The sequence below is a fragment of the Mirounga leonina genome, unplaced genomic scaffold (assembly GCF_011800145.1).
Source record: "Mirounga leonina isolate KUSES-001 unplaced genomic scaffold, KU_Mleo_1.0 Mir_170, whole genome shotgun sequence".
Classification (NCBI taxonomy): domain Eukaryota; kingdom Metazoa; phylum Chordata; class Mammalia; order Carnivora; family Phocidae; genus Mirounga; species Mirounga leonina.
Window position 1 is genome coordinate 32773308 of NW_023270433.1, and position 12824 is coordinate 32786131.

At 51.4% G+C, this 12824-nt stretch overlaps 1 protein-coding gene across 2 annotated transcripts in view; it reads right to left on the minus strand.

Annotated features, from left to right (window-relative positions):
* The window catches only part of TMOD1 (tropomodulin 1), an 84018-nt gene that overhangs the window by 58869 nt on the left and 12325 nt on the right, over positions 1-12824 (minus strand). For both annotated transcript variants that reach the window (XM_035016254.1, XM_035016253.1), the window contains exon 2: positions 3489-3654. In XM_035016254.1, coding sequence (XP_034872145.1) covers positions 3489-3608 — 120 coding nt within the window. In that variant the 5' untranslated portion in view covers positions 3609-3654. The remainder of the gene's footprint in view (positions 1-3488; positions 3655-12824) is intronic.

Sequence of the window (12824 nt, forward strand, 5' to 3'; positions counted from 1 at the left end):
GCCATGCCTCCCCCCTCCACCATTATCCACCCGAGACCTCCTTCCAGGGTCAGCTAACGCCCCGCAGAAACTGCACTGAGATTCTAATTACCGCTGTCCCCAGTCACCTTTCGTACGAGAGCCTTTGCTCATGGCCTCCATTTGGCCTAGAATTCTTTGTTTTTATTCTTTTTTTTTTTTTTAAAGATTTTATTTATTTATTTGAGAGAGAGAATGAGAGACAGAGAGCACGAGAGGGAAGAGGGTCAGAGGGAGAAGCAGACCCCCCGCTGAGCAGGGAGCCCGATGTGGGACTCGATCCTGGGACTCCAGGATCATGACCTGAGCTGAAGGCAGTCGTTTAACCAACTGAGCCACCCAGGCGCCCCTGTTTTTATTCTTGACTCAGAAAAATCCCAGGGCCCAGTTCCCAGATCACCTGGCCTGTGAAGCCTCTACCGGTAAGAATCAGTCGTCTCCCTGAGCTCCCTGTCCGTGCCCGTCCAGGACGCTGTTCATCAGGCCTGCACGCCCCAGCCTGAGCCGACTGACAGGAGGGCAGGGTCCCTGCCAGGGTCCCCTGGGGTGGCCCGCACAGGGCCTGGCACCCGCAGGCAACTACACCATATTTACTGAGCTGACAAAAGTAGCTAATCCCCCTTTGGTTCTCACTTTTTAAAGCTGCTTGTTCGTGTAATTCTATGTGACAGTGGTCTAGGATCGAATTAGAACAGAATCACCTCATAGCAATAAAGCTGGGAGCTTGGTTATTCCTTGCCTATAGCGCTTGTTTTTCCTGAAGCCCAGGCTTCTGGGCAGCAGGGGTGCAGGGGAGGGAGGAGGAGACCCAAGGCTCTCGCACCAGCACTGCCTTCCAAAGCCCTGGAGTAGCCTCATCAGAGGATCCATCTCCTCAGGCTGGGCAGGGGGAAGTCATGAAGAGCAAGAGGGATTTGTCATTCTATGGGGCCTAAGATCCAGGACCCCTAGCCTAGGAATCTGGGTTTTCTAGAAAGAAGACATTTATTTGAATCTGGAGATAAGGCCAGGTTATAAGCTCATGGCAGCTGAGCCCTGAAGGGATCAACCAACTCCATATTTCATGGATGGGGACACTGAGGCCTAGGGAAGGACAGGGACTGGCCCAAGGTCACATGGAGAGTAAGAGACAGGGCCAGGGGTTGGTGCTGGGACATCTAACCTCTAGTCCTGCATTTCTCCCTCTACACTAACGATGATTACTTGAGGGTTAGTGCAATGGTATAGTGGTGTTCTTTTCTTTATGGATCACTGTTAAACCACAGTTGAGCAATGACAGGTTTTCAAAGAAAGGTGTGAAATGTTCCATTTTTAACTAAAAATATATATAAAATGGGAAATTCACCTCATTCAGTAATATTCATTATGTACTTTCTCTGGACTGAGCATTGACCTGGGGATCTGGGTATAGATAGTAGATGCAGTCCCCTGTCTAGCAGGCCACCTGGGAATCTCTTTCTCGGCCCTGCTCACGGCTCCATGGTGGCTGGCCAAACCACAGGCTTGACCAGGGAGCCTCCTGCCGCTTGATCCTGTCATCCTGACTGCAGAGGCCAATTCTGAGCATTAAACACACTTCTTACATGTGCCAACTATGAAATGCAATGATAAAAACACATCCCCCCAACCAGTGAAAGGGACTCTTGCTGTCCTTTATTCCTCAGTTAATTCCTTCCATGACATAGGGTCCCCATGGCCCTGCAGCAGCTAGCTGAAGAGAACGGCGGAGCTCGCTTTTGCAGACAGTTACAGTGCCTGCTAGGGAGCAATACCTCATGGGGCTGGGACAAGATTCTCCAGAAGGCTGTATTTACTCTGAATCCATGCCCAATATCTGGTGCTGTTTCTCCCCCAGTCAGGATTCATGGAGGGGAGAGGTCCTCCTCACTGCTACCCCTAGTGATCCACTGGTAGCATTTTTGCTTCCTGTCCTTGTGACCTTATGCTCTTCTGGTCTAGAGGTCTTAGTCCCAAAGGGAGGAATGTTTCCGCCAGAAGACACAACACTGACTCCACTGGACTGGACACTGAGACTCCCGCCTGGCCACTTGGGGCTCCTTATGCCACTGAATCAATGGGCAGAGAAGGAGTTTCTGTACTGGCCGGGGTGACTGATGTGGAATTGGACTACTGCCCCACATCGGAGGTGTGGAAGCGTCTGCCTGCAATCCAGAGACTGCCGAGGGGCTTCTTACCAGCACCATGTCCTGTGATTGGAGTCAATGGAAAATGACAACAACCCAATCCACGCAGGGCTACTACGGGCCCAGACCCTTCAGGAATGAAGGTTTGAGTCATCCAACCAGGAAAGAATCGTGACCAACAAGGTGCTTGCTAAAGGCAAAGGGAATACAGAACGGGAGTGGAAGAAGGTAGTTATAAATACCAGCTGGAAGCATGTGACCGGTTAGAGAAACAAAGACCATAATTGTCATGAGTGTTTCCTCCTTATTTTGTTTTGAATGTGTGTGTGTGTGTGTGTGAAGCAAGTATCTTTGTTTTTCACCCCCCTTACTCTCTTATCATGTAACATAAGAGGTATTGATTTTACATCATAGTATTTAGGTATTATTAATTTTATACCATAGTACTTAAGTTATGGGATATCAAGGGCAGGATTACTCAAGGACTTCACCTCCTCTTCTGGACTCTATCTCCCTCTTATGACCTCGTTACTGTCTTTATAACGAGAGAAGTAAGATTTCAGATGTGTATGGGTGCGAAGTGGACAAGGAGTAGACTTGTGATGGTTAATTTTATGTGTCAACTTGACAGGGCAACGGGGTACCCAGACATTTGGTTAAACATTTTTCTGAGCGTGCTTATAAGGATGTTCCTAGATGAGATTAACATTTGAAACTGAAAAAGAAAAAGATTGCCTTCCCTAATGTGGGTGAGCCCCATCCAGTCAGTTGAAGTTCTGAATAGAACAAAAATCTTGACCTTCCTGACCCTCAGAACTGCCTTGAGCTGGGTAATTGGTTTTCCTCCTGCCTATAGACTCAAACTCAAACATCGGCTCTTCCCGGGTCTTGCGCCTACTGGCCTTCAGACTGAAAGGACGCCATCAACTCCGCTGGTTCTCCAGGCCTTTGGACCTAAGCTGGAACCACACTGCCCGCCCTCCTGGTTTCCAGCTTGCTGACTGCAGATCTTGGGACTTGTCAGCCTCCATAATCGTGTCCAATTCCTTACAATAAATCTCTTCCCTATATACACATCCTGTTGATTCTGCTGTTCTAGAAAACCCTGACAAACACAACACACAAACACACACATGCAGGCACACACATGTGCACACGCGCACACACACACACACACCTGCAAGAGTAGTGTTATTCCAGTGTCATTGCCACAGAGGGAAACGGGAAGTGGTAGCTACGGGAAGTCTGCCCCTGTCCCTCTCCCACGTGGTAATGGTTGCTGTCCCTGCACCTGTGATGACATGGTCCCCTTTAGTGCCTACTCACGTCAGGGTCCAGCTCATCCAGCTCATTTTCCAGGGTCCTGAGCTCTTCCTCCGTGAGGGCTCCGAGGATTTCATCTTCATCCAGGTCACGGTATTTCTCTAGTTCTCGTCTGTACGACATGGTAAGAGAATTGGTGCTTGTCTTCTGAGTTTCTGTGATCTATGACCTACCAGAAAGAGAAAAATCTTAGAAAGGCCCTTCCTGGATTTTCTCTCTCAGAGCAAATCAATGCTTGGCATTCATATGGTGGCCGGGCATGTTCTATGAATCGTCGGGATAATAACTACTATAGCGGATACTCTACTAAGCTGGATTAATTTTCCAATAAAACTGTGCAAGGTGAAAGTCCTGATGGCATGTGACTGAATAAATTGTCATTGATTATATTGGCATGGCCACTAATTCCAAGTAAACAGGGGACTCTAAACGCTTATGAATGCTCGAAGACTATTTTATTCTTAAGTCGTTCAAATGCTTTTCTGTACAACCCTCCACCCTTCACTCCATGCCCTGATGGAAAACATGAATGCTGGAAGTTCTGCCAAAGCTGATTTTGTAAGAGGAGGAGCATCAGTTGAACACCTGCTGCATGCAGGTCCTTTGCCTACAACATCTCGGTCAAGCCTCACAAAAAGCAGCTAATGTTAACCACCACATCCAAGCCCTGTGTTAAGCACATCGCAAGGATTTTCTAATTTAACCTCTGAGTAGATATTTGTTGTTAACCCCATTTTATGGAGGAGGACATGGAGCTTAGATAGGTTGAGTGACTCATGCAAATCATGCTACTAGGAAGTTCTAGAACCACCATATGTACCCTGATCTGCCTTAAGCCCTCTGCCCTCCCTCTTGACTAAAACTGTTGATAATATGACAAGCCCAGCTCACACATCACCTCCGTTGTGAAGCCTCCATGTCCCCTCACTAAGCAAAACTCATCATGGCCCTCACGCTGGGCCCACACCCCTCCACTCAGCTCACATCCATCTCCTGTGGCGACCCCCCCACCCCCCGGGCAGGGTGTCAGTTTGCTGCATCCCCCTCCCCCCAGGGCCCAACCCAGGGCCACACACGCAACAGGATGCTTTTTACTGAAATGAACCTAATGGTAGTTCTACCTGTCTTTGTTTATCCCATCAGACAACCTTGAGGAGACCGTGGGCTCTTCTCCTCTTGGAAAATGTCAGCTTGCTGCAGAAACTGCCAGTATCTCTGTATCCGAGCCTGTTCTCACCCTCGCCCTCCTTTCTGAGGCTGACAGGCTAAATAGTGAGGCAACAGCTCAGGACTTCCTTCAATGCTGCGGAATGGAATACACTACTGTGTCCAGCATTGGTGTTATGGGTTGAATTGTGCTCTTCAAATTCATCTGTTGAAGTTCTAGCCCCCAGGATCTCTGTAAGCCAGCACCACTCTGCAAGTAAGATGTGCCGTTACCTGGTAGAAGAGTCATCGCAGGAATAACTCGTTCAGTTTACATGAGGTCCTACTAGAGCAGGGTGAGCTCCCAATCCAACATGACTGGTGTCCTTACAAAAAGTGGAAATTTGGACAGACACACACAGGAACACTTGTGGGGATGAAGACAGAGATCAGGGTGATGCTTCCAACAGACCAAGGAACACCAAAGACTGCCAGCAAACCACCAGAAGCTGAGAGAGAAGCCTGCAACAGACCTCCATGGCCCTTGGAAGGAACCAACCCTGCTGGCACCCTGATCTTGGACTTTGAGCCTCCAGAACTTTGAGACATTTCTGTTGTTTAGGCCACACAGTTTGTGGTATTTTGTTATGGTAGCCCCAGCAAAAGGATATAATCAGTATCTCCTTCATCAGCAGTTTGTGTTTTTAGACCCCTACACACACATATACACACACACACACACCATGGCTCCTCTGTGACAGGACTGATGGGATCGTCCAGCATAGAGAGAAAGGAAAGTTAGGAAAAGACAACCAGCTAATCAATCAACCAGCTGGAATAGTTATTAACTAAAAACAATTAGTGCACTTAAACAAAAAACAGAGTTCACTCAGCTAACAGGAAAAGCCTCCATTTCAGAAAGCAGAGGTACGTGTTATTAATGTACGTTTGTGCACGTGCTGGCATGTGTGTAGGAGAAATATGGCAGCTGGCCTGATAAGAAAGCCCTTGCTTCCCAAACACAGAAAACCCCAGTACCATCCTTTTGTATAAGAATGGCTTGGCCTGGCCTGACGTCTTCCTTTGCCCGGACCCCAAGAACGCAAGGTTCAGACCACAAATGGGTCCCCCTTGATTCATTTCTATTTACTTCCAAAGAAAGCACAAGCCACTGACAATGCTCTGGTATAGATGAAAAAACAAAACAAAACAAAAACCCCTCTGTGATGCTCTCAGAGAATAACCTAATTTGGCTTTTCTTGAGTGGAACCAGGAGAGCATCTATAGCCAAGAGGGACCCTAGTGAAAGGTTCAGAGGTTTACCAGAACTAACTCACAGAGACACCTCTGAACGAGCTGCAAAACATATTTTGGGCACTCAAACAGGTTTTGGGCTATCCAAAGTTCCATAGGACCTGAGACCGCAGGACTTCTCAAAACTTTCGGTATGCTTCCACACATTGGGTGCCCCCAGGAGAAATAGGTTACATGCAGAATTTTCCTGGTCTTTAACCATGAAACCATGCCTCTGAGAAAGTATTCCTGGAATTGGAATCCCATGAAGCAAGGTTTGGGTAACACCCTTAGCCTCACCTCTGGGTCACATGAGGGAGCCACTCAGACTCACCCCAGAAGGGACTTGGGGACAGAACCAGCTGGGACCAGTTTGGGATGCTGGGAGCTTCCCGTGCTTGCTGTCTTTGCCAGCAGACTCATTTCCTAGATGATTTGCACTAAAATCCTTCAAAAAAAGTGACAGGCAGAGCCTGCAGAAGGGATGAGCCAGGACAAGGGAAGAGAGGAGAATAGGAAAAGCAGCTGCAAAGGCACAAGTAGAGAGAAGTAGGTGGCAACTTTGGGGCCCCGCTGAAGGAGGGAGGGCTGGGCGGCAGGCCACCTCCAGAGACGCAGCCCTGAGGGGGACAATCATTAACTTTCCTGAAAGAGTCTCCCTCTTAGTACACACAGGGAAGGGAAGTTAATGTTCCTCTTCTGCACTCCAAGGTGCTGTTGAATTCAAAAATCCTATTTCAGAGGATTTAAAGGCCCTTTCTAATGTCAAATATTCCGTGAATGTTACGGAGCGATGAGACCTTCCATTCAATGCGCCGCCGAGAGGAGCAGAGGGCTCCTAAGGCCAACTAGGAAGCCGTCAGCTTCCAGCCACACTCACCTACTTGGCTCCCAGAACTGGCTTCTCTAAAACAAGATTCTCTACCCCCCCCCCAGCCCCCGGGGTCAATGAGGTGGCGAGCTGGAGGTGGGGAGGGGGAGGGTGGGAGGGAGGTGGAAACCCTGTGCACCGAGCCCACGGCAAGCTCGACCTTAAAACGTGGCTCGGAACGGATGGTGTTTTATAGCTGTTAATAAAAGGCTTCCATTGCCTAATAAAAGAGCTGCCACGGGCGGACGCAGGGCTGCGATTCAGAGACTCCGGTTGGAGCGCCAGCCGCCCTGGTGGCTCCCCGGGCGGCCCTCGCTAAATCCCTCCCTTCCTCTGCGCTTCCGTCTGCTCAGCTGTACAAGGAGCGTAAGTGGACTGGGAAATTCCACTTGTGACCTGTGCCTCTGGGAGCCATCCAAAAATCGGATCAGATGGGGGTCTTTCAACCGTGTGCAGGGAGACCTCAGGCGCCTCCAGGGTCCCTGCCGGGGGTTACGCAGGGAAGGCTGAGTGAGGGGGCTCACCTTGGTTTTGCCTGATGTGTTTATTTGGGGCTCCGTGCCAGATTTCCCTTGAAGAAAGGGGGATTCAGCTGCGGAAATAAAAAGTTGCCATTCACTCTGAACAGTGAGAGGGTAATGGTACTGTTCCCCCCATAGGGTGTTGTAAAGGTTAAGTGGCCATGAGCAGATCAGGGGCAAAGCCGGGGGCTGGTGTGCGGTCCACACAGGCTCAGCAAACACTAGCCGTGACTCTGAGGTTGCCGCCCCCTGCTGCTGTTACTGGGGTCGCCTTCCCTTCCCCCTCCCGCTCCCCCAGGTCCTCTCGGCAGACTGTAACTCCCCTCAGAGAAGGACCCAGGTCTTACTAGTCTTCACGTCCCCAGTGCCTAGTCCTGTGCCTGGTAAGTGTGCTAGTAGAGAATGAGCACGTTTGGGTTTCGGTCTAGTGTCCTTGGGCCTTTGGGCAAGTCCCTTCTCTTCTTGGATCTTTTGTTTTGCCATCTTTCAAAAGGAAAGAGGGGGACCAGGTCTGGGAGGGCTGGGAACCCAAACGGGGAGGGAGCGGCAGGAAGGGGGTGATGATGAGGCTCCCAGCATGGCCAGCCTGAAGTGCCTCTCTTACCTGCTTTATAAATTGAGTCCTGAGGAAGAGCTGGTAAGAAAAACAAAAGGGCGGCTCAAGAAATGTAAGACACATTGAAAAACTTGAGTCTTCCACATCTCGTGTCTATGGTACCCCAGCAGGCTCATCTGGCCACCCTGCTTCTCAACAGCAGAAGCCTTAGACCACGGCTCAACATGAAAAAACAGAATTTACAAGCTGTGCCAGGAAATAAAACTACGCAGGTTGGAGAGTAAAAATTAGTGGGTCAAGGGCTGAGGCCATCCATCAGGAAGCTTCAGAAATGAAAGCTCTGAGATGGGGAAGTTCTCGGAGTACCAAGGGCACTTTTAAATCTTTCATGGGGAATGGGTCCAGTCACTTCTGCTAATGGCTTTTCCGGCATCCGCCCCCACGGAAACACTCCAGAAGGAGGCGCTGTAGCAGCGTCTGGATTTATGGACTGCACTTCCCTGAGGTCAGGAGGGGCTGAGTCACAAATTCAAATGAATATTTTTCCAGTTATACCATCTTCTTATTTCAGCCACAGTGAACAGCTTGATGATGGCCGAAGAAAGGCTGATTTACAAAGTTGACTCTTCATACCCAATCTTCTCACGTCTTTGTCCTTCTCTTTTGGAAGACACTTTGGTCAAAGAGATTTCAGGCCATGATCCCTCATCACCGAAGCCTGCGCCTCTCTCTTCCCTTGGCTTCAGGGACACAAGAGTGCCTGAGATGCCCCCTGTTCCTCTTGAGAGAGCTGTCTCCCCACTGCCCTCCTTCATTAGGCACCCCTGGGGGCAGCCATGCTTTATATCATGTGACACCTCCTCTCAAAGTGGGTGCCTGGCTCAAGGGCAACTGATTGATCGGCTAGTCAATGAGCCATGAGGTGGGTTGGAATTGGGTGAATGAGCTTTTATTTCTTGGCATTTGTATTAATTCCTGCGATTGTCTTAACCAAGTACCACAAACTGACTGGCTTAAACAATAGAAATTGTTGTCTCTCAGTCCTGAAGGCTAGACATTCAAAATCTAGGTGTTGGCAGGGTTGGCTCCTTCTGAAGGCTCTGTGGGAGAATGGGGTCCACGTCTCTCCCATAGCTCCGGGAGCCTCAGGCATTCTTAGCCTTGAGCTGGTGGTCTCCCTGTTCTGTACCTGTCTGTGTCTGCATGTCCCCTTAATATAAAGACACCAGTCATACTGGATTAGGGCCTGCCCTTAGGACCTTATCTTAACTTGATCGTCTGCAAAGACCCTATTTCCAAATAAGGTCACATTCACAGGTACAAATTTTGGGGGGATAAAATTCAACCCACAACAGCACTGAACAGGGACACAAGGAGAAAGTGAGGCAGGTGGCAGGGGAAGCTGGGGATGAGGAGACCATCATGAGCACGTGGAAGCTAAGGCCATGAGGGAAGAGACTTTTAGGGGAGTAAGAGTCCTCAGAGGAGGGTGAATTCACGGGACTGAGAGAGACAGACAGAGAACACCGTGTCCCCAGAAGTGCCCTGCTCCCTCAGGCCTGGATTGCTGTGGCTCATGCTGGATTCCCATGAGAACCCCATCCTCTCTCCCACACACAACCCTCATCGCACTCAGGCACCCTGAATGAGCCCTGCTCCTTGCAGCCCGTGAGAGCTCAGACTCTCTGGGTTTCCCTCCTTCCTTTCTGTCCCTCCTCCTCAGTCCCCCCGATGATGCATTCATTCTCCTTGGCTCACCTGTCCCCTTGGTTCTGCCCTCTCCTCACATCCCACACTTCCCCTGGGCCTTCTCATCTTCTCCTGTGTGGGGTCGGTTACCAGTGATAAGCTGATGACTCTCAGCCAGTCTCTCCAGCCCCGGCGCCTGCCAGGCACTCTTGGAGTCCCACAGGCCCCACACGCCCAATGCGGAGCGTGGGCCCCGGCCTCCACCCCCACCGTCTCCTCACCTGGGTGACCGCATCTACGCAGCCTCAGTCACACCTGGGGCCGCCTGCACTCTCCCTTCCCACTCCCCTCGCTCTGGTCAGTCCTCACACCCGCCAGTCCTCTCTCGCTTTCTCTCTTATCTTTTAAATATTATCCTGTTTTTGAAATTGTGATAAAATAGACATAACATCAAATTTACCACTTTAACCTTTTTAAGGAAAACAGTTCGGTGGCATGAAGCGAAGCCTTCACCACCGCCCGACTCCTGAACCTGTTCGTCTTCCCAGACTGAGGCTCTCCCCGTTAAGCACCAACTCCCCATCCTGCCCGCCCTGCCTCCCCAGCCCCTGGCAGCCACCACTCTATTTCTGTCCCTGTGAATGTGACTACCCTAGGCACTTCATCTAAGTGGAATCCTACCGTATTTGTCCTTTGGGACCAGAAGCTTACCTCTCTCCCATCCTTTCTATGTGTCCCTCCTCTCCCTTTCCATGAGGCTTGCCTTTTTAAAATCTATGTTATCACAACAGCCCCCCAACCTCTCCCTGCCTCAGTTTCCCTACCTTCCCATCCACACCCAACTCAACCTCTAAACTATCTTCATGAACATCAGTTCTGATGCTGCTCCCGAGCTGAAAGCCACCTTCGAAGGCCCCATTATGACAGTCAGAGAGCAAACTCCTCAGCCTGGGGTTTGAGGCCATTGGAGAGCTGGTGGCCTCTGGGCCTCCCCAGCTTCTGATCCAGCCCAGGCCTTCCCTTTCCAGCTGTGCTAGACCACTCGCCCCGACCACCCCTGACATTTCAGTCCTCCCGGCTGTCCTCTCAGCCTGCAGTGCCCTCTGCCCGCCTCCGTGCGCTCGGCAGTCCTGCTAAGAGCTGGAGGCACAGCCCCTCCAGAGAGCGAAGCATCCAGACCTTACTGGAGTGGCTGGCCTCCCCCTGCACAGCCTTCTAGGGAGCGAGGAAGACCGTGAGTCCAGGCCCCTCAGCACCCCGCCCCTCCCTCACCAGCTGGGCCCGCTGGGCAACACCCCCTGACCAGCTCTGCATCTCAGTGCGCAGCCAGGCCTGGCACAGAGTGAGGGCCCGTCACCGCAGCTCGGTCAGGGACACAGGCCCAGGGAGCAGGGCGGATGACAAAATTCCATCCCGGGCCAGTGACCCACAAGGGGAGAAAGTCAACCGGCCCTCCGTTGGTGGGGGGTGGGGGCTGCCAGGTAGGGTGTGGAAGGGGCAGACAGCAGGTAATGGAAGTTCTGGGGGGCTTAACTTCCTCGAGGTTCGGGTTTTAGAACAGGGTCATAGAATGTGATGCAAGAATCGTACCAGTCGCCACGCAATGTGCAGAGACCTTTGCAGCGGCTAAGCCTCAGCCACCTCCAGGCCTGAGGTTGGTTCCACGCCCCCTGTGCTGCGAGGGGTGAGTGTGCCTCAGGGTGCCGCGTACCTGTCACCGAGCTTCCCAGCCACTTGGGCCCCCGTCCCCTGCCATCTTGCTTCCCCAGGGAGCCCTTGCTTGCCGCCGAACCCCCACCCGGCCCTGGGAAACATCCTCCCCGGTGGGACTGGCTGCGGAATTGGTCGGGTCTGGGTCCAGTGTAAAGTAAGACTGTAGGGTCCTCTGTTCAAAATCAGGGAAAAAGTGCCACCAAAGATACCAAGATATAAAGTTTTACCTTTCTCGCACTGTCTCACTCTTGATGTGTCATAGTGTTTTCTTACTTATTGTTTAATTTCTGGATCACACAGGTGCCCGTGGGCCGCGACACAAAGCGTGCACGCCAAATCCACTAGCTGCCACTTTCCTTCCCCTGCCCGAAGCGGGATACACACACACCCTGATCCGATGAGGGGCCAGATGGTGGAGCCCGGCATCTCCCCGTCCCACAGGGGGCCACCACCCCAATACACAGAAATGAGCCATCCGAGGGCATCGCGACCTCTGTGCTGGGACGCTAGGTGCCCGGACCGGGGTGGATGAGAGGCCTGTCCTTCAGCGTTGCCAGTGCATGCACCAGAGAGCCCCAGGGAGGCCGGCGGGACCTGGGGGCCCCAGGAGGGGAGGCAGTTGGGGTCTAAGAACCTGTCCCCAGGGAGAGGAGAGGCAACAGGAGGTGGGGCCTCGAGGGGGCCAAAGCTCTAAGCCCTGGTGCGTGCTCTATTGGCCATGGGACTTCACTTAAAAATACAAATCCAAAGATAAAATTGAGAATTTCAAGAGAGTATCTGCAGAGCATTCACCCAAGCCCAGCGTCCTTCTGAGAGTACGGTCTGTGCAACTGCGTCACCTATAACCCGTCCCCAGCCCTCTCCCTGGGACACACATCCTGGCCAGACTCAGCCTTGTCTCACCTCAGATGGTCCTTTTCCTTCCTCCCTAAGTATCTTTCAACCCATTAGCATCTCCGATCCCTGCGGTCTACGGGAAGCTGGCCACACTGGGCAATGGCAGATGGAGCACTGGGATGGAAGTCAGGGGATCTGGTTACAAGTCCTGTTGGTCGAGGACTTGCTGTGTGATCTTGGGCAAGTTGCTATACCTCTCTGAATCTCAGTTTCTACAACCCAATTCATTGGGTACTTACTGAGAACCTACTATGTGCAGGGCTTGGGGGCCTTTGTGGCACAGACAGAAGTTAAGGTATTTCCTGGCCCTCAGGATGCTTATAATGAAGTTGGGAGGTAACACTCACACAGAGATCCCTGGGGCCATGTCACACGCATGGTGTCTCCATCTACCACCAGGGGGTACAGCTAGGCCACAAGCCCCATGTTACAGATGTGGCCTCATCTCTGGTCAGCCTGATGAAAGGCAAAGCTTGGACGAGGGGTCACACAGACCGGGGCTCAAGCCCCTGACCAGCTCTATCTGGCTGGGCAGCCTTGGTCATGTCACACAGTGCCTCTGAGATTCATGGGGCTGTTTTTTTTTTTTATTTATTTTATTTTTTTAAGATTTATTTATTTATTTATTAGAGAGAGCACATGAGAGGGGGGAG